Source organism: Mobula hypostoma, chromosome 4 (genome assembly GCF_963921235.1).
Source record: "Mobula hypostoma chromosome 4, sMobHyp1.1, whole genome shotgun sequence".
NCBI classification, from domain to species: domain Eukaryota; kingdom Metazoa; phylum Chordata; class Chondrichthyes; order Myliobatiformes; family Myliobatidae; genus Mobula; species Mobula hypostoma.
Window position 1 is genome coordinate 11190373 of NC_086100.1, and position 19278 is coordinate 11209650.

Here is a 19278-nt window from a genome sequence, read left to right on the forward strand (position 1 = left end):
TGTATTCACTAGAATTCAGAAGAATGTAAGGTGACCTAATTGAAACCTATTGAAAGGTGAAAGGGTTTGATAGGATGGATGTGGAGAGAATGTTTTCTGTGGTGGGAGATTCTACGAACAGAGGAAACAGCCTCAGATTAGAGAGACGTCCCTTTAGAATCAGAATCAGAATCAGAATCAGGTTTATTTTCACTGGCATGTGACGTGAAACTTGTTAACTTAGCAGCAGCAGCAGTTCAATGCAATACATAATCTAGCAGAGAGAGAAAAAATATAATAAATAAAATAAAACATAATAATAAATAAAGAAGTAAATCAGTTACATGTATTGAATAGATTATTTTAAAATGTGCAAAAACAGAAATACTGTATATTAAAAAAAGTGAGGTAGTGTCCAAAGGTTCAAAGTCCATTTAAGGATCGGATGGCAGAGGGGAAGAAGCTGTTCCTGAGTTGCTGAGTGTGTGCCTTCTGGCTTCTGTATCTCCTGCCTGATGGTAACAGTGAGAAAAGGGAATGGTATGAACATAGAATTCTCCAAGTTCCGGTAATTCCCTCCCCCTCCCTTCCCCTACCCCTATGTCACTCTGCCCCCTCCCCCAGCTGCCTACCACCTCCCTCTTGGTTCCACCTCCTTCTACTACCTATTGTGTTTTCCCCTATTCTTTCTTCACCTTTCCTGCCTATCCCCTCCCTGCCTCCCTTACCCCACCCCTTTATCTTTCCCCTTACTGGTTCTTCACCTGGAACCTACCAGCCTTCTCCTTCCCACCCTCCCCCCACCTTCTTTATAGGGCCTCTGCCCATTCTCCCTACAGTCCTGATGAAGGGTTCCGGCCCGAAACATCGACTGATCATTTCCACCGATGCTGCCCGACCTGCTGAGTTCCTCCAGCGTGTTGTGAGTGTTGCTTTGACCCCAGCATCCGCAGATTATTTTGTGTTTGAGAAAAAGGCATGCCCTGGGTGCTGGAGGTCTTTAATAATGGACGCTACCTTTCTGAGACACCGCTTCCTAAAGATGTCCTGGGTACTTTGTAGGCTAGTGCCCAAGATAGGGCTGACTAGATTTACAAACTTCTGCAGCTTCTTTTGGTCCTGTGCAGTAGCCCCTCCATACCAGACAGTGATGCAGCCTGTCAGAATGCTCTCCACGGTACAACTATAGAAGTTTTTAAATGTATTTGTTGACGTGCCAAATGGCATCAAACTCCTAATAATGTATAGCTGCTGTCTCGGAGATGAGGAGGAATTTGTTTAGCCTGAGAGTGGTGAGTCTATGGAATTCTCTGCCACAGGCAACTGTGGAGGCCAAGTATTTATGTATGTATTTAAGGCAGAAGTTGATAGATTCTTGATTGGTCAGGACATGAAGGGATATGGGGAGAAGGCAGGAGATAGGGGCAGAGAGGAAATTTGGATCAGCCATGATGAAATGGCAGAGCAGACTCGATGGGCCAAATAGCCTAATTTTGCACGTATATCTTATAGTCTTATGGTTGAGAAGTAGTAACTGTTCCTGAAACTGGTAGTGCAAGTCCTGAGTCCTGAGGAGTTTAATACAGACAAGTGTGAGGTATCGCACGTTGGAAGGACAAACCAAGGTAGAACATACAGGGTTAATGGTAAGGCACTGAGGAGTGCAGTGGAACAGAGGAATCTGGGAATACAGATACAAAATTCCCTAAAAGTGGCGTCTCAGGTAGATAGGGTCGTAAAGAGAGCTTTTGGTACATTGGCCTTTATTAATCAAAGTATTGAGTATAAGAGCTGGAATGTTATGATGAGGTTGTATAAGGCATTGGTGAAGCCGAATCTGGAGTATTGTGTTCAGTTTTGGTCACCAAATTACAGGAAGGATATAAATGAGGTTGAAAGAGTGCAGAGAAGGTTTACAAGGATGTTGCCGGGACTTGAGAAACTCAGTTACAGAGAAAGGTTGAACAGGTTAGGACTTCATTCCCTGGAGCGTAGAAGAATGAGGGGAGATTTGATAGAGGTATATAAAATTATGATGGGTATAGATAGAGTGGATGCAAGCAGGCTTTTTCCACTGAGGCAAGGGGAGAAAAAAACCAGAGGACATGGGTTAAGGGTGAGGGGGGAAAAGTTTAAAGGGAACATTATGGGGGGCTTCTTCACACAGAGAGTGGTGGGAGTATGGAATGAGCTGCCAGACGAGGTGGTAAATGCGGGTTCTTTTTTAACATTTAAGAATAAATTGGACAGATACATGGATGGGAGGTGTATGGAGGGATATGGTCCGTGTGCAGGTCAGTGGGACTAGGCAGAAAATGGTTCGGCACAGCCAAGAAGGGCCAAAAGGCCTGTTTCTGTACTGTAGGTTCTATGGTTTCTATGGTAACTGTACCTTCTAACTGATGACGACAGCGAGGAAAAAGCATGGCCTGGGTGGTGAGGATCTCTGACGATGGATGCTGCTTTCCTACAAAAGAGGTTCATGTAGATGTGGGAGGGTTTTACCTGTGATGTACTGGGCCGAATCCACAAGCTTTTGTAGGATTTTCCACTCAAAAGCATTGGTACCAGGCCATATTGCAGCTGGTCAGCACTTCCCACCACACATCTACAGAAGTTTGCCAAAGTTTTTGATGACTTGCTGAATCTCTGCAGACTCCTGAGGAAGTAGAAGCATTATAGGAATTTGTAGGATTTCCATATGTAGGACTTCAGATATGCTTCCAAAGCCACATGCTGTCTTTTACTTCTCAGTTATGGAGTTGATTTACATATCTACCCCGCTGACAAAATATATCTGACTCATTTTGAAATAGCTCATTCTTGTGATTGACTCTTATCAGTTTACAAAGCATTGCCTTTGCAAGGGCACCTTCTATGTACAAGAGTTTGGAATGCCTTTAGCAAAGAATTTGTTGAGAGGTTGCTAATCAATAAAAAATGTTTGGTTCAAAATAAAATTAAAAAATGTCAGAATTGAGAAACAGCCAATTAATGCAGAGAAACACATATTAAAGTCTTTTGAACCATCTCGTTTAATTGTGAATAATCACATTATGATCTTCATTAAACACATAAAAGTTGCTGGTGAACACAGCAGGCCAGGCAGCATCTCTAGGAAGAGGTATAGTTGACGTTTCGGGCCAAGACCCTTCGTCAGGACTAGTTGAAAGAAGAGCTAGTAAGAGATTTGAAAGTTGGAGGGGGAGGGGGAGATCCGAAGTGATAGGAGAAGACAGGAGGAGGAGGGATGGAGCCAAGAGCTGGACAGGTGATTGGCAAAAGGGATATGAGAGGATCATGGGACAGTAGGCTTAGGGAGAAAGAAAAGGGGGAGGGGAAGCCCAGAGGATGGGCAAGGGGTATAGTCAGAGGGACAGAGGGAGAAAAAGGAGAGAGAGAGAAAGAATGTGTGTATATAAATAAATAACAGATGGGGTACAAGGGGGAGGTGGGGCATTAGCGGAAGTTTGAGAAGTCAACGTTCATGCCATCAGGTTGGAGGCTACCCTGACGGAATATAAGGTTTTGTTCCTCCAACCTGAGTGTGGCTTCATCTTTACAGTAGAGGAGGCCATGGATAGACATATCAGAATGGGAATGAGAGGAACAACACCTTATATTCTGTCGACTGTACCTCTTCCTAGAAATGCTGCCTGGCCTGCTGCGTTCACCAGCAACTTTTATGTGTGTTGCTTGAAATTCCAGCATCCGCAGATTTCCTCGTGTTTATGATCTTCATTATTTTGTTTGCGGCCAATTTCATGTTGTTTTGTCTATTTTCCCCCTATATTTTATTCCCCACTAGCTGAAATTTGGTAAAACTCTGATGTCAGGCTCCTAACACATACCAGGTATAGTGGTTTCATGTTAAAGGAGACTTTAGTTTTAAAACTCCCACCTTTTGTTTCCAAATGTCTCCGTGTTTTCACATCATATTTTCTCCTGTCTTAAATCATTCTCAGGCATTTGATTTCCTTGAATTCTGTCCCTTTTCATTTTCCACCCAGAGATGCACCCACTCTTTGGCCACTAAAAATCTAAACCCCTGGATACAAGACATTCTGCACATGCTGGAAATCCAGAGTGACACGTACAAAATGCCTGAGGAGCAACTAGTCCTTACTGTAGGTCCCACGCCACCAGGTTCAGGAACAATAATTACCTCACAACCATCAGGCTCTTGAACCAAAGCGGATAACTTCACTCACCTCAACACTGAACTGAGTCCACAACCTATGAACTCACTTTCCGGAACATTTATTTTTATTTATCTGTCTGGTTCCTTAAGGTTGTTATAGCTGGGGATGGGAATGGGGACAAGCTCCCACTACCTATTAAATGCTCTCAATGGTGTGCACCTCAACTAGCCTCTGACTACCAAGTCCAGCTTCTTGCATTCACTTGTGGCTTACCTTCTAAACCCAGTGGAACAGTCTCTAATGACAGGAGAAGGGGCAAAGGTGGGTTACTGGCTCCTTAAAACCAGTTCTTTCAGGCAGCTGGGCTCGTCAGCCGTGGTTGGCAGCCCATCTAGGAGAAGGAAAACGCTGGTCCCAAACCTATGCTGCCTGTGGCTATACCCACTCATGGGGAAGGCTTTGGGAGGAAACCCTGATGGAAAAATCTGGAGCTGGGGTCCCTAAGGCAATCCTACATTGAGTTCAATGCCGACGGGAAACTCCTGCAACACTGCTGGTTCCAAACTGTATCGGTCTCTGCCGTTCCTTTGGGTTCATCAGATGCATGGAGAGGGGGAGCTTGCTACATGGGCAACAGCTCTCCATATCATACTGCCCAGGCTCACGTGTCTATCCATGGTCATCTCTGATCAATGGAGGCCCTTGACTCAACTCGATTTATCTGTCTATTTATTATTTAAATTAGTTCTTTTTGTCATTGCACAGTTTGTCTTATTTCACACATTGGTTATTCATCAGTCTTTGTGTGTAGTTTTTCATTGATTCTATTGTAAGGTATTTCATTGTTCTACTGTGACTGCTCATAAGAAAATGAATCTCAGGGTGGTGTACAGGCACATATGCATACGTTGATAACAAATTCACTTTGAACTTTCAAATTTGAGATTTTGCCTTGGTCACTCTGGTGAATTCCTGTGCACATTTGGATGACAGCACCTTGAACAGTGGTAGCTTTTGCCCAACCAGTCCATGCCAGCAAATATGCTCCTCTTGAGTCCTCTGATCTTTCCTCACCTCCCAAGTGCAGCTGTCTATTCCTTCTCTCTCATAAACTTGCCCAGGTTCTCCTTAAGTGCAATTTGGTGTAACCGATTCCCATGGGATTTGAAGTCTGCATTCTCACCACTCTTTAAGTAAAGAAGTTATATTTGAGGGGATTATATTGTATTTAGGGCCTCTGGTAACATTTTCATGACTCATCTCTTGAACCTTTTGTAAATTTGAAGACTTCTTTCAGGCCCCTCCTTAAACTCGCTTCTCAGGAGAAACAAAACTCTTCTGATATAGCTTCACTGTTTTAATATGAGTATGAAGTTCTTTTGAGGTTTAACCAAGATCGACTAAACAATCCTGAATGCCTACGGGCTAAACCTTCTAGATCAGATCCCATGCAGACTTTGTCAAAGGCCTTGCTAAGACATTCGTGAGACCAAATTTGGAGTATTGTGTGTAGTGCTGATCACCTGCCTACAGGAAAGGTATCAATGAGGTTGAAAGAGTACAGAGAAAAATTGCAAACATGTTGCCAAGACTTGAGAACCTGCATTTTCGAGAAAGGCTGAATAGGTTAGGATTTTATTCCATGGAACACAGAGACTAAGGAAGATTTGACAGAGCTGTACAAAATTATGAGGGGTAAAGATAGGGTAAATGCAAGCGGACTTTTTCCATTGAGATTGCATGAAACTAAAACTAGAGGTCATAAATTTAGCATGAAAGTTTAGCATAAATCTACCTTAGGCCCTGAACTTATCAATCACCCCTGATGTGGACACTTTGTGGAGGTCCAAGATCTGTATGCTCCACGACCGCTGGACTAAGTGTGTAAATGTAGGAGGGGACTATGTTGAAAAATAAACGTGCTAGGTTTTCTAAAATTGACTCTTTCTATCTTAGGCCACAAACTTATCAATCACCCCTCGTAAAAGCATGCAGATATGGTCTAGACGTTCAGTTGTTCAGAATAGGGAAGAAGTGTTATCTTATTATCTTAGTGACCTTGACCATGGAATGATTCTTGGTGCTAGATGGGGTGGTTTGAGTGTCTCGGAAACTGCTGATCTCGTGGGATTTTTCACGCACAACAGTCTCTAGAGCTTACAGAGAATGGTGTGAAAAACAAATAAAAGAGCAGCAGTGAGCAGCAGTCTGTGGGTGAAAATGCCTTGTTGATGAGAGTGATCGGAGGGGAATGGCCAGACTGGATTAAACTGACAGGAGGGTGATAGTAATTCAAACAATGCATTACAATAGTGATGTGCAGGAAACCATCATGTCGAACCTTGAAGCAGATGAACTATAGCAGCAGAAGACCACAATTATACATTCAGTGGCACTTTATTAGGGTAGCTAATAAAGTGACCACGGAGTGCATGGCATGAAATATGTTTTCTTTTTTGTGTTTCCATTTGTGTCACTATCTCCAGAATGCTCTCCTACTGAGAGACCTGACACCTGACCAGGTTCATTTCCCAATACCAGCTCAAGTACAGTCTCTGCTCTTGTAGGTTTATCTACATATTGTGCCAAGAAACCTTCCTGAACACACCTAACAAACTCCACTCCTTCTAAACCCCTCACTCTAGGGACATGCCAATCAATATTTGGGAAATTAAAATCTCCCACCACAACAACCCTGTTATCATTACTCCTTTCCAGAATCTGTCTCCCTATCTGCTCCTTGATGTCCCTGTTCCTATTGGGTGGTCTATAAAAAAAATTCCTAGTAGAGTTATTGACCCCTTCCTATTCCTAATTTCCACCCACAGAGACTCTGTAGACAATCCCTCCATGACTTCTTCCTTTTCTGCAGCCGTGACACTATCTCTGATCAACAGTGCCACACCCCCATCTCTTTTGCCTCCCTCCCTGTCCTGTCTGAAACAGCGAAAGCCTTGAAGTAGCCATTCCTGCCCCTGCACCATCCAAGTCTCTGTAATAGCCACAACATCATAGCTCGAAGTGCTGATGCATGCTCTAAGCTCATCCGATTTATTCATAATAGTCCTCGCATTAAAATAGACACATCTCAAACCATCGGTCTGAGTGCGTCCCTCCTCTATCACTTGCTTATCCTCTCTTCCACACTGTCTCCAAGCTTTCCCTATTTGTGAGCCATCTTCCCTTTCTTCTGTCACTTCAGTTCGGTTCCCATCCCCCAGCAATTCTAGTTTAAACTCTCCCCAATAGCCTTTGCAAACCTCCCCAACCATGCTCAAATGGTTGAACATGGTGCGACCACTGTCCTGAGCTGCGTATATTTCAATGCAAGAAGTATCGTAGGAAAGGTGGATGAGCTCAGGGCGCAGATCAACACCTGGAATTACGACATTAGTGATACTTGGTTGCAAGGTGGGCAGGACTGGCAGTTCAATATTCCAGGGTTCCATTGTTTTAGATGTGGCAGAGCTTGAGGGATTAAAAGTGGAAGGGTGGCGTCATTATGCACGAAAAATGTGATGGCAGTGCTCCATCAGGATTCGACTAGAGAGGCGTTATGGGTGGAACTGAGAAATATATGCCCATGTTAATGGGACTACACTACAGACCACCTAGCAGTCCTAGAGATTTAGAGGAACAAATTTGTCAAGAGAACAGCAGGTTGTTCCCCAAGAAATAGAAGTTTGTTATAATCAATGGTTTTAACTTGTCAGGATGAGAATGGTGAGTGGAATTAAAATGGTTGCTCACCAGGAAATATTGCCTGTTGTGGAAGGAGCTCAGGTCCCCCAATCTACATCAGGTCTCACTGAGGGAAAAGGATTACAAGATGGCAGTTGATAAGTGAGACCAGTTGATGGGGGAAGGTGGGTTAGTGGTGGAGGGGGGGGGGAAGATGAAATGCGAAGCTGAGAGAGGTTAGGTGGAAACGTGAAGGGCTGAAGGAGAAGGAATCTGACGAGAGCGGATGGTGAATCACAGAATAAAGAGGAGGATGAGCATCAGAGGGAGGTGATGGGCAGGTGGGGATGGGTGGGGCTTTATGTTGAGATGGGTGATTAGTGCCAAGCGAAGGAAAGGATAGAAGCTGGGAGGTAATAAGTTGGAGCTTGGTGAGGAAAGACTGGCAAAGGGAGAAGAAATTCAGGTGGCTAAGTGTGGGTAATGGAACTAGAGTGGGGGAGATTAACAGATCCTTGTAAAAGGGGAGGGTGGAAAGAACTGTGTAGGAGATACCATTCACTCGACAAAGTAATGTGATGTTGATGGAATCTTAGAAATTACTTCCTCGTATGCACGTAATATATAATTAAACCAGTGACTTAAATGTTAACCTTCGAATCATTCCGTCCAGTTTTGCAATAAAACTTCCTTGTGTAGTTTCGTATTTGTTCTAAAGCTCTACAAGGAAATACAGACAGCTGGAACACGTTGCAATTTCGCAACAAAACTATTTACATTTGTAATACATTTTTATTTACTGTTTTAAGAAAATTCCCAGAGCTTTTCGTGTAGAAAGTAAATTAAAAATGGGTTAGAAGTACGTTTGTAAAATAAAATCTCGTAGAATCCTTCCCTGTTGAAAGCAGAAAAACCTAATGGAGATACAGTATATGAATCACCGGAGCCACTCGTTCCAACACACCTGAGTGCTTAACAAGGTCAGACTACAAATCCCAGATTTGCCCGCGCTTTGCGCAGGCGTTCTGGCGCGGTATGTATTTTACGTCGGGTCGGGAATGCGACCCGTCCATCTTGCCTCAAAGTAGGTGGAAAGACATGTTGGTTTCGGTCTATTACATAATTGCAGTTAGTGTTGACCGAAAAACCTACGGTAAAATGGTACATATCAGTGTACTAATTTCAATTGGGACAAGCTCTGGTAGTGTTCTATAGAATGTGTTTTGGATGATAGGATGTGCTGTGAAGTTCCCTCCCTCTGATTTTTGGATGCCCAGCGGGTGGGGGTACGGGGCGGAGTCGAGGTGGGTGCGCACGCAGCGTTTTGTCCGTTGGCCGGGCGGGCGGGCGCCGGCCGCGGAGATGCCCACCAGCAGGGAGAGCGTCATGTCGTGCCCGGCCGACGCTCACCACCAGGTCCGCATGAAAGCCTATTACAAAGGGTAAGAGCGAGGAGAAGGATTTGCCTTGGTATGGAGTTCCCCGTAACTGCTCGGTGGGGGCTGAGGTTCGTCCGCAGCCTCGGCACGGCCGGTCGGGATGAAGAGTGGCTGTGGTGACGCGTAGCGAGGACTGGAGTGGGGGTTCATGTTGTTGCTCTGTTTGGCTTCGGAGTTGGTTCAGGAGTACGCAGTGTTCAGGAGCACCGGGGGGGGGGGTACGGCTGGGTATTGGAGGAGACGACAGTCGGTGAGCGGTGTTCAGGAGGGGATGGTGTGAGTAGGGGTGGGTGGGGTATAGAAAGTTTGAGTGGTATTTAGGGCACAGGAGGGAGTGGGGGAGTTGCTGCTGGGGCACAGGAGGGAGTGGGGGAGTTGCTGCTGGGGCACAGGAGGGGGTGGGGGAGTTGCTGCTGGGGCACAGGAGGGAGTGGGGGAGTTGCTGGGGCACAGGAGGGAGTGGGGGAGTTGCTGCTGGGGCACAGGAGGGAGTGGGGGAGTTGCTGGGGCACAGGAGGGGGTGGGGGAGTTGCTGCTGGGGCACAGGAGGGAGTGGGGGAGTTGCTGGGGCACAGGAGGGAGTGGGGGGGTTGCTGGGGCACAGGAGGGAGTGGGGGTTGCTGGGGCACAGGAGGGAGTGGGGGAGTTGCTGGGGCACAGGAGGGGGTGGGGGAGTTGCTGCTGGGGCACAGGAGGGAGTGGGGGAGTTGCTGGGGCACAGGAGGGAGTGGGGGGTTGCTGGGGCACAGGAGGGAGTGGGGGAGTTGCTGGGGCACAGGAGGGAGTGGGGGAGTTGCTGCTGGGGCACAGGAGGGGGTGGGGGAGTTGCTGGGGCACAGGAGGGGGTGGGGGAGTTGCTGGGGCGCTGGAGGGGGTGGCGGGTTGCTGCTGGGGCACAGCACAGGAGGGGGTGGGCACAGGAGGGGGTGGGGGGTTGCTGCTGGGGCGCAGGAGGGGGTGGTGGGTTGCTACTGGGGCACAGCACAGGAGGGGGTGGGGGAGTTGCTGGGGCACAGGTGGGGAGAGTGGAGAGCTTAGTTTCAGGAGGGTGTGGAGTAGAGGAAGCTGGAGCATGGGGGTTGTTGTGTCTAGTCTTGTAAAGTAGGAAAGTGATAAATAATTTTGACACAATTGGCAATGAGTCAACTGTCTAACTTTCGTGGCAATCACTGAGACCCAGGTAGTGATCAAGGTGCAGAGTTGGGTTGAGTAGGTGTCAAGATTGATTCTACTAAATTCAGAATTTGGTTTCATATCACTGGCAAATGGGAAAATATCCTGTTTTGCAGAAGTGGTAGAGTGCAATATGTTTTTAAAAAACTGTATAATATATAATTAAGTAGTGCAAAAGCGAGTCAAAAATAGTGAAGTAGTGTTTGTGGGTTGGTTCATTGTCCATTTAGAAGTATGATGGTGGAGAAGGAAAAGAAGCTGTTCTGAAACACTGAGTGTATGCCTTCAGGCTCCTGTACCTCCTTTGTGATGGGAGTAATGGAAGAGGCCATGTCAAATTTTTTGACTTGTGGTTGGTAGTATAGATCGTTGAGGGGGTTAAGTGTTGGAGTGGGTAAGGCAGTGGTTTCTCTGGTTGGCAAGCTGACTAGTTAGATAATGCAAGGGTTGCTGCTTAGGCCCTGGCTATTCACAATGTATATTGATGATTTGGCTGAATAGACCAAATGCCATATTTCCAGGTTTGTCGATGCTATAAAACTGGTCGTAAAGGTAGGGGATGTAAAGAGACTTAAAGGGAAAAGAGAGGAACTGAATGAATAGACAAGAATTTGGTGGGTGCAATAATAAAATGGACACTTGTGAAAGTTTGTGCTTGAAACATTAAAGAACATGAGCCATTTTTCAATGGCAATATATTCTGGTTAATTGGGACACAATGGGGCCAGTACATTTTGGCCCAATTAAAAGATTGCCCAAATTAGCTGATGTTTAATGGAAATAATTAAAAAGGTATAAGCTGACTGACAAATTATGTATTTAAATATATAGTACTGTGCAAAAGTCTTAGGCATATGTATATCACTAGCGTGCCGAAAACTTTTGCATAGTACTGTGTCTGTCAGTGTGGAGTGGAGAACAAGTCTGTAAAGCTGGCAGGAGCAAAGGATGTTGGGAATGGCCACAGGAGGGGTATGGGACAGGTGGCAGAGGAGTGCTGGGACGGAGGGTGATGGGTGTGCAAATTAGTTTTGTTGATCATTGCAGAATGTCTTTCTGGTGCCTTACCTCTCTGTTCCCCTTTTCCCAACCATGATTACCCCCTCCCTGCCCCCTCCCACTCTGTCCATAATAAAACCCATATCAGAATCAAGTTTATCATCATGCGTGTGTCATGAAATTTGTTTGTTCTTTGTGGCAGCAGAACAGTGCAATACATAAAATTACCACGGTAATGTCTGAAAGTCTTAGACACATATATACAACTAGAGTGCACAGTGCTGTATTTATATATTTAATTTTTAAAAGATCTGATTTTTTTCAAAACGTCAAAATAAAAATAAAATGATCAAAAATCATTTTTAAATTGGTGTCCATCGGCCCAAATGGATAACTAGTGATGCTAGCTAGAAACTGTGTGGCAACAGTCTACTGGCCCAATTAAATGGCATGGTGTCCCAAATAAACAAAGGAAATCCCAGCTATTTTCTTGATTAGTTTTTGTTCTTTGAGTTGTCCTAAATAAATGTCCACCCTGATTAACTAATGGCCCAATTATCCAGAATCTGCTGTATGGAGGTGCAGCAAGCAAACGTTATGTTGGGTTTTGTTGCAAGAGATTTAGAGTGCCGAAGGAAAGGTGTGTTATGGCAATTATGTAAGATGTCGGTGTGATGGCACCTGGTATTGTGTGCAGTTTTGGTCTTGATTTTATATATAAAAAAAACAGCTTTAGAGCTGATGCAGTAAAAATTCACTTGTTTCATTTCTGGAATGGTGCGTATACTAACTGGGCATAATAGACCAGAGTTTGAGAGGATGAGAAGAAATTTCATTGAAACTCCAATTTCTTGCTGTAAGGGAGGATGTTTCCCCTTGCTGGGGTAGTCATTGTCTCAGAATCTGGAGTATGCCATTTAGTACTGAGAATGGAAGGAATTTCTTCAGGCAACGGACAGTGAATCTTTTGAATTCTTTACTCCAGAGGGCTATGGAGACTCTGGTTTGAGTTATGCGTAACAGAGTGAAAGATTTCTTGATTTTTTTTATGGCTAACAAAGTATCTGCTAGTGCCGGTGAGATTGTAATAGCCATGATTTTGATAAGTTTGAAGAGCCAAGTGGCTATCACCTAATACTATTAAGAATTCTTTATGCTTTTTCAGTAGAGTGAAGTAATTTAGAGTGGCACGGACAGCAGAGCTGTTGCCTTTCAGCTCGATTTCATCAAGATATTTGGCTCTGTCTGTGCAGAGTTTGCAAGTTTCACTGCATGGATTTCCTTCCACATCCCACAGATGGTCACTGTAAATTTCCCAAAGTGTGTGGGTGCGTGGTAAAATCCGGGGAATTTGATGTAAATAGAGGAGTTGAATCGGATCAGCTCAGGTTTCGTGCAAATGGGTACTTGGTTGTTGGCGTGGAGTATGTTACATTATTGTATGACTCCATAACCTTTCAGGGGTCACTTAGGAGGACAACTTGAATAGCTCAGTTTATCATAAAATCAAAATGTGCAATTGTCCATTAGTGCTTCATTGAGGATGTCAGCCTAGGTGGTTGTCTCCATTTTTGGTGCAGAACAGGAATCTGCAATCTTCATCTGTGAGCAGTAGTTGCAGCTAAAACAGAGATAATTGGGCAGACATGGGCTGAATATTGGTAAATGTTTTTGTTAAAATGTAAAACCCGTTTGTCATTATCAATATAAAGTAATCCTGAGGGCTGTAAAAGATATCATCAGATGGTGCCAATCCTAGGTTATATTTGAATACCACGAGACTGTTTCCCAGCATGGTGAATGATATTCCTCAACCAACATTTATAAAACTAATGATCTGGCTGATTACAATTTGAGATCTTGCTGTGTACTTGATAACTTGTTGTTGTGGCGGGGGGGGGGGTGAAGGCTCCTGAGGGCAAAATGAAATCAGATTGGCCACTTTATCAAATGGTGTGATTCCTGTTGCTGAATGGCTTACACTTCATAATTCATATGCTTAGCTGTGTGCTTTCTAATTGTGACGTCACAGCTATGGTCTTACACTATCTTTAGAATATAGAACATGGAACAGCACAGCACAGACCCTTCAGCCCACGATATTGAGCCAAACTTTTAACTTCCTCTAGGATCAATACCTCCATGTGCCTATTTAAGAGTTTCTTTTTTTTTGTAATTTATTTTTTATTGAAGTTCATCATCAAACAAACATTTCCATAAGGTGTATTTCAGATAGTGTACATATATATCATAGTCATATATGCCACAAATCTCCACATAATACTTATCTGAGGTATACACTTATAGAAAAGAGAGGGAGGAAAGAAAGAACAAGCAAAAGGAGAAAACTATGTACAAGTAGGGAGTGATCTTTTTTACAACATATTCATTGATTTGTGAGAATGAAATCAGACCTATGAGGTGTTGTCGTTAAACCATTTTTCCCAGTATGAATCAAATTGTTCCAACTTATGATTAACATGCTGTTATCTTCTCCATTTTGTAAATGTCCATTGTAATTTCCATCCATCATTTAAAGTTGGGCTCTTCTGTGATAACCATTTCCTGGTAAGTCTTTTTACCAGCCACCAGCAGTATATTCATTATATATTTATCTCTTTTACAACCATTCTTGAGGTGTATACCTAAACTATATGGTCTTTCTTTCTAAAGGTATTTCACGTTTAAAGATGTCTTGTATTCCACTCCGATAGACTTTGATAACGGGGCATTTCCAGAAAATATAATGGTTTGCATTTTGATTTCCACAATTTCTCCAGCAAACAGGGAGGTTACTATCATAATGGGATTTCTGAGAGGGTGCGATAAAATATCTTAAGTTTTTCCATCCAAACTCCCTCCATTTCTGTGAACTGGTACACTTCCATTGATACCTCCATATTATTGTCCATTCTTCCTCAGATATAATTATCCCTCCTTCCTTCTCCCATTTTGTTTTAATGTATGAAGTCGAATATGTTTTAAGATTTGACAAACCATTATATACGCTTGAAATGATTCTACTACCATTATCTGAATTATCTGCTTTTCTAAATAGCTCGATCAAACGTGTACTTGCCTTGGTTACATTTTTAACAGTCCTTTTAACATACTGTTGCATCTGTAATTACCGATAAAAGTCTTGTTTTTCTAATAAGTGTTTCTCTTTAAGCATTTCAAAACTGAACAGTGTTCCTTCCTTCATTATATTGCAAAGAACTCTTATTCCTTTAGCTGTCCAGCCCTTAAATCTGGCATCCAGTTTATTCGGCTTAAAATCCGAGTCATATGCACACCATTTAAGAATTGTAATATCTCCCTCTAGTTTATATTCTTTTATAATAGTTTTCCATATTTTAAGAGTCCATTTCACCCATGGGTTATCGATAGTATTTATGTACCTTTGTAGGTTGTTATCAGCCAAATTTGCTTGTATGGGGATGGGAAGTATCCCCTCAATATTTTTCCATTGAGCATCATATGAGTTGCACCAACATATCACAGCTCTCAACTCTGCTGTATTTAAAGTTTCTTAAATGTCCCTAAATTATCTGCCTCTATCACCACCCTGCAGGGCATGCTACACACCCACCACTGAAAAAACAACCTTTGATGTTCCCCCTATATTTTCCTATCAATATCTAATAGTTATTGATATTTTCCTATCAGTAACTAATCAATATGCTTCAAGGCCTAGGCCTCAATACCGCCTTGGGTAACTGGATCCTTGATCCATTTGCAGACCCCAGTCAGTTTGGGTTGGCAACATCTCCACAGTGGCCATCAACACAGGTGCACCACGAGGCTGTGTGTGTAGCCCCCTGCTTGCTTTACACTTATGACAGTGTGGCTAAGCACAGCTCCAATGTCATATTTAAGTTGCTGATGACACCACTGTCATTGGCTGAAAGGTGGTGATAAATCAGCATTTAGGAGGGAATTTGAAAATCTGGCTGAATGATGCCACAACAGCTCACTCAGTGTCAGTAAGACCAAGGAGCTGATTATTGTCTTCAGAAGGAGGAAACCAAAGGTTCATGAGCCAGGTTCATCAGGGGCTCAGAGGTGGAGAGAGTTAGTAACTTTACAACCCTCTATTATTATATCAGAATCAGGTTTATTATCACTGACATGTGATGTGAGATTTGTTAGCTTAGCGGCAACAATTCATTGCAATGCATAATATAGAAGAAAAAACCAAAATAAAATAATAGATAAATTACAGTATGTGTATATTGAGTAGATTAAAAATCAAAAAAAACAAATACTATATATTAAAAAAGTGAGGTAGTGTCCAAGGGTTCAATGTCCACTTAGGAATCTGACGGCAGAGGGGAAGAAGCTGTTCCTAAATCACTGAGTGTGTGCCTTCAGGTTTCTGTACATCCTACCAGTGAGGAAAGGGCATGCACTGGGTGCTGGAGGTCCTTAATAATGGACGCTGCCTTTCTGAGACACTGCTCCTTGAAGATGTTCTGGGTGGTTTGTAGGCTAGTACCCAAGATGGAGCTGACTAAATTTACAACCCTCTGCAGCTTCTTTTGGTCCTGTGCAGTAGCCCCCCCCCCCCATACCAGACAGTGATGCAGCCTGTCAGAATGCTCTCCATGGTTCATCTATCGACGTTTTTTAGTGTATTAGTTGACATACCAAATCTCTTCAAACGCCTAATGGGTATAGCTGCTGTCTTGCCTTCTTTATAACTGCTTCGATATTTAAGAGGATCTTTCCTGGGTCCAGCATACAAGTGTCATTACAAAGAAAAAAACACCAGTGCCACTTAGTTGTTTGCAAAGATTTGGCATGTCGTCTAAAGCTTTGACAATCTTCTATAGATGTGTGGTGGAGAGTGTATTGACCGGTTGCATCACAGCCTGGTATGGAAACACCAACGTCCTTGAACGGAAAAGCCTTCAAAAAGTAGTGGATACAGCCCAGGCCATCACAGGTAGAGCTCTCCCCAGTACTGAGTGTATCTATGTGGAGATCGTCGCAGTAAGCCAGCATCTATCATCAAGGACTTCCCACTACCCATGCTGTCTTCTCGCTGCTGCCATCGGGAAGAAGGTATGGGAACCTCAGGATCCACACCTCGAGGTTCAGACAGTTATTACCCCTCAACCATCAGGCTCTTGAACCTGAGGGGATAACTTCACTCACCCCAACACTGAACTATTCCCATGGCCAATGGACTCACTTTCAAGGACTCTTCATCTCATGTTCTTGTTATTTATTTATTCTGTGATTCTGTATTTGCATAGTTGTTGGGTGTGAACTTTTATTGATTCTATTGTGTTTCTTGTATTTACTGTGAATGCCGCAAGAAAATGAATGTCAGGGTGGTATATGGTGACATATGTACATTAATTTACTTTGAACTTTGGAAATCGATAATCACTTGATGTGCTGTAGTTGCACCTTGCTTCATTTTGCTCCATTTTGTAGCAATATGCTTTCATTCTTGGTGCAGGTTATTAGGAAAAGTGAAAATCTTAATCAGCTAAGACACCCGCTGCAATTATTTATTTCTTGTATTTTAAAACAAAGATCAACCTGCTTATTATTTTTGTTCAGGCGAACGCCTAACTCTGTGACCTCTGGTAGATATCTTAAACTAGTAACATTGTGACCTCAGGCATTTTAAACACAAGAAATTCTGCAGATGCTAGAAATCCAAAGCAACACACACAAAGTGCTGGAGGAATGCAGCAGGTCAGGCAGTATCTACGGAAGTGAATAAATGACTGTTCATTTTCATAGATGCTGCCTGACCTACTGAGTTCCTACAGCATTTTGTATGTTATTTTAAATACTTGCTCTGTCCACCATGACTATAGGATGGGTTTGGGGATGGAGGCTAGAATTATAATTTCCAATTTAGTCCTTCCATATTTCTTATTTTTTTGGTGGAAAAAAAGAATTTGTGATGCTGTACTGAAATATCTAGAGTAGTCAAGGGAGCAATTTAAGTAACAAATTTACAACAGCATACAAATGTATTACAGGACGTTAATATACATGGGTTTGAATATGGTCACTGCTGAACATTCTGGTACTGATTTTGTGCACTATTGGATCCATTGACAGACCTTGAAATTAGCAAACATTTTGTCTACTCCATTAGTAAATTATTATCCAGCAGTTATTGCAAATTTCATTCAAAGCAAAAATCCTTGGTTTGATTTTCAGTCTTTGTTGATTTATATGGTCAAAGTTGAGGGTTATGGTAGATGTGATTAACATCTTTGTTAGCGAAGGGAAAATCAGGTAAAAAATCAGGTAAAGTTCTTTCATGGAGTATCTATCCAGTAAGTTGCAATGTGTCTTGGATTTCAGGATCATACTTGGTTGAGATTTTCCTTTGGTTTATGTCCTGCTGACTTGCTCGATTTACAGGACTTGTTTGTCAAATTTCCAGAGACTGGAGAAGGGAAAATGGAGTTCATTTTTAAAGTATATCAACACCCATAACCCTCAGTTGGTTCTGAATTTTTTGGTTAAGAGCCACTTGACTAAGGCAGCAGAAATCTCGAGTATAAATCTCAAGAGCTACAATCATTTTTAAGGAACCATATCATCTTGTTCTGAGTAATGCTCGTAATTATGGCATTCTGTCAAACTGTTATCTTAGTTTGCATTTGCCTGATATTGCTGGTATTAAAATACTTGGTAAAAGCTAGTGTGCAGGTACGAAGTGTATTTTCTAAAAGGTTAATCAAAAGCTATCTCAAAGAATGCATTATTCAACCATGAAGAATTGAAATGTCAGATGCCTTTTGGAATACTCTGTTCAGTTTGGTTACCAAATTTTAGGCAAGATAGACTTGAAAAAGTTGAGCAAATAGTGTCACAAACATGAGCATAGATGCTCTATTATTGACCATTACCTGGTTTTGTGTCATATAGTATCATTACTTAATACCATTGCTTGTCTGGAATAAAAGTATTGATTTATGAGGACATATTGTATTGACTTGTATTCCCATGTGCTTCAATTGTTAAAGTTGTTCCAGTCAAGGATTTATTAAAAATAAAATTGAGATGCAGTAAAAATAAACTGAACTTCTGATAATTGATTCTATAACAAGTCAATCTTAAAATCATATTTAAGATGAAATCTGGAGCACATTTTTTCTGTTAAAATTGGCAAAATCTGGAACTTAATGCCCAAATAGTTCCAAGAGATTGATTTTTGTAAGTAATACAGTTCATTGGCTATATTTTAGAGGGAGTTAGACATGGCCCTTGTGGCTACGGGGGTCAGGGGGTATGGAGGGAAGGCTGGGGCGGGGTTCTGAGTTGGATGATCAGCCATGATCATAATAAATGGCGGTGCAGGCTCGAAGGGCCGAATGGCCTACTCCTGCACCTATTTTCTATGTTTCTATGTTTCTAATACAATTAAAGAATATGGACAGCAAATGGTAAATGGGTTGCGATTCAGATCATTAAAATCTACCAGACAGTAGAATAAGCTTCACATACAAAAAATGCTGGTGAACGCAGTAGGCCAGGCAGCATCCATAGGAAGAGGTACAGTTGACGTTTCGGGCAGAGACCCTTCATCAGGATTAACTGAAGGAAGAGATAATAAATGATTTGAAAGTTGGAGGGGAGGGGGAGATCCGAAATGATAGGAGAAGACAGGAGGGGGTGGGATGGAGCTAAGAGCTGGAAAGTTGATTGGCAAAAGGGATATGAGGCTGGAGAAGGGGCGGATCATGGGACGGGAGGCCTAGGGAGAAAGAAAGGGGGAGGGGAGCCCAGAGGATAGGCAAGGAGTTATAGTGAGAGAGACAGAGGGAGAAAAAGAGAGAAAAACATGATAATAAATAAGGGATAGGGTATGGAGGGGAGGTGGGGCA

General features: G+C 42.8%; 1 protein-coding gene across 1 annotated transcript in view; it reads left to right on the forward strand.

Moving 5' to 3' along the window:
• The first annotated feature begins 9118 nt into the window (after positions 1-9118).
• The window catches only part of prkci (protein kinase C, iota), a 129433-nt gene continuing 119273 nt past the window's right edge, over positions 9119-19278 (forward strand). Inside the window, exon 1 of the mRNA XM_063045310.1 lies at positions 9119-9244. Within this exon, the coding sequence (XP_062901380.1) occupies positions 9165-9244 (80 nt within the window). The 5' untranslated portion in view covers positions 9119-9164. The remainder of the gene's footprint in view (positions 9245-19278) is intronic.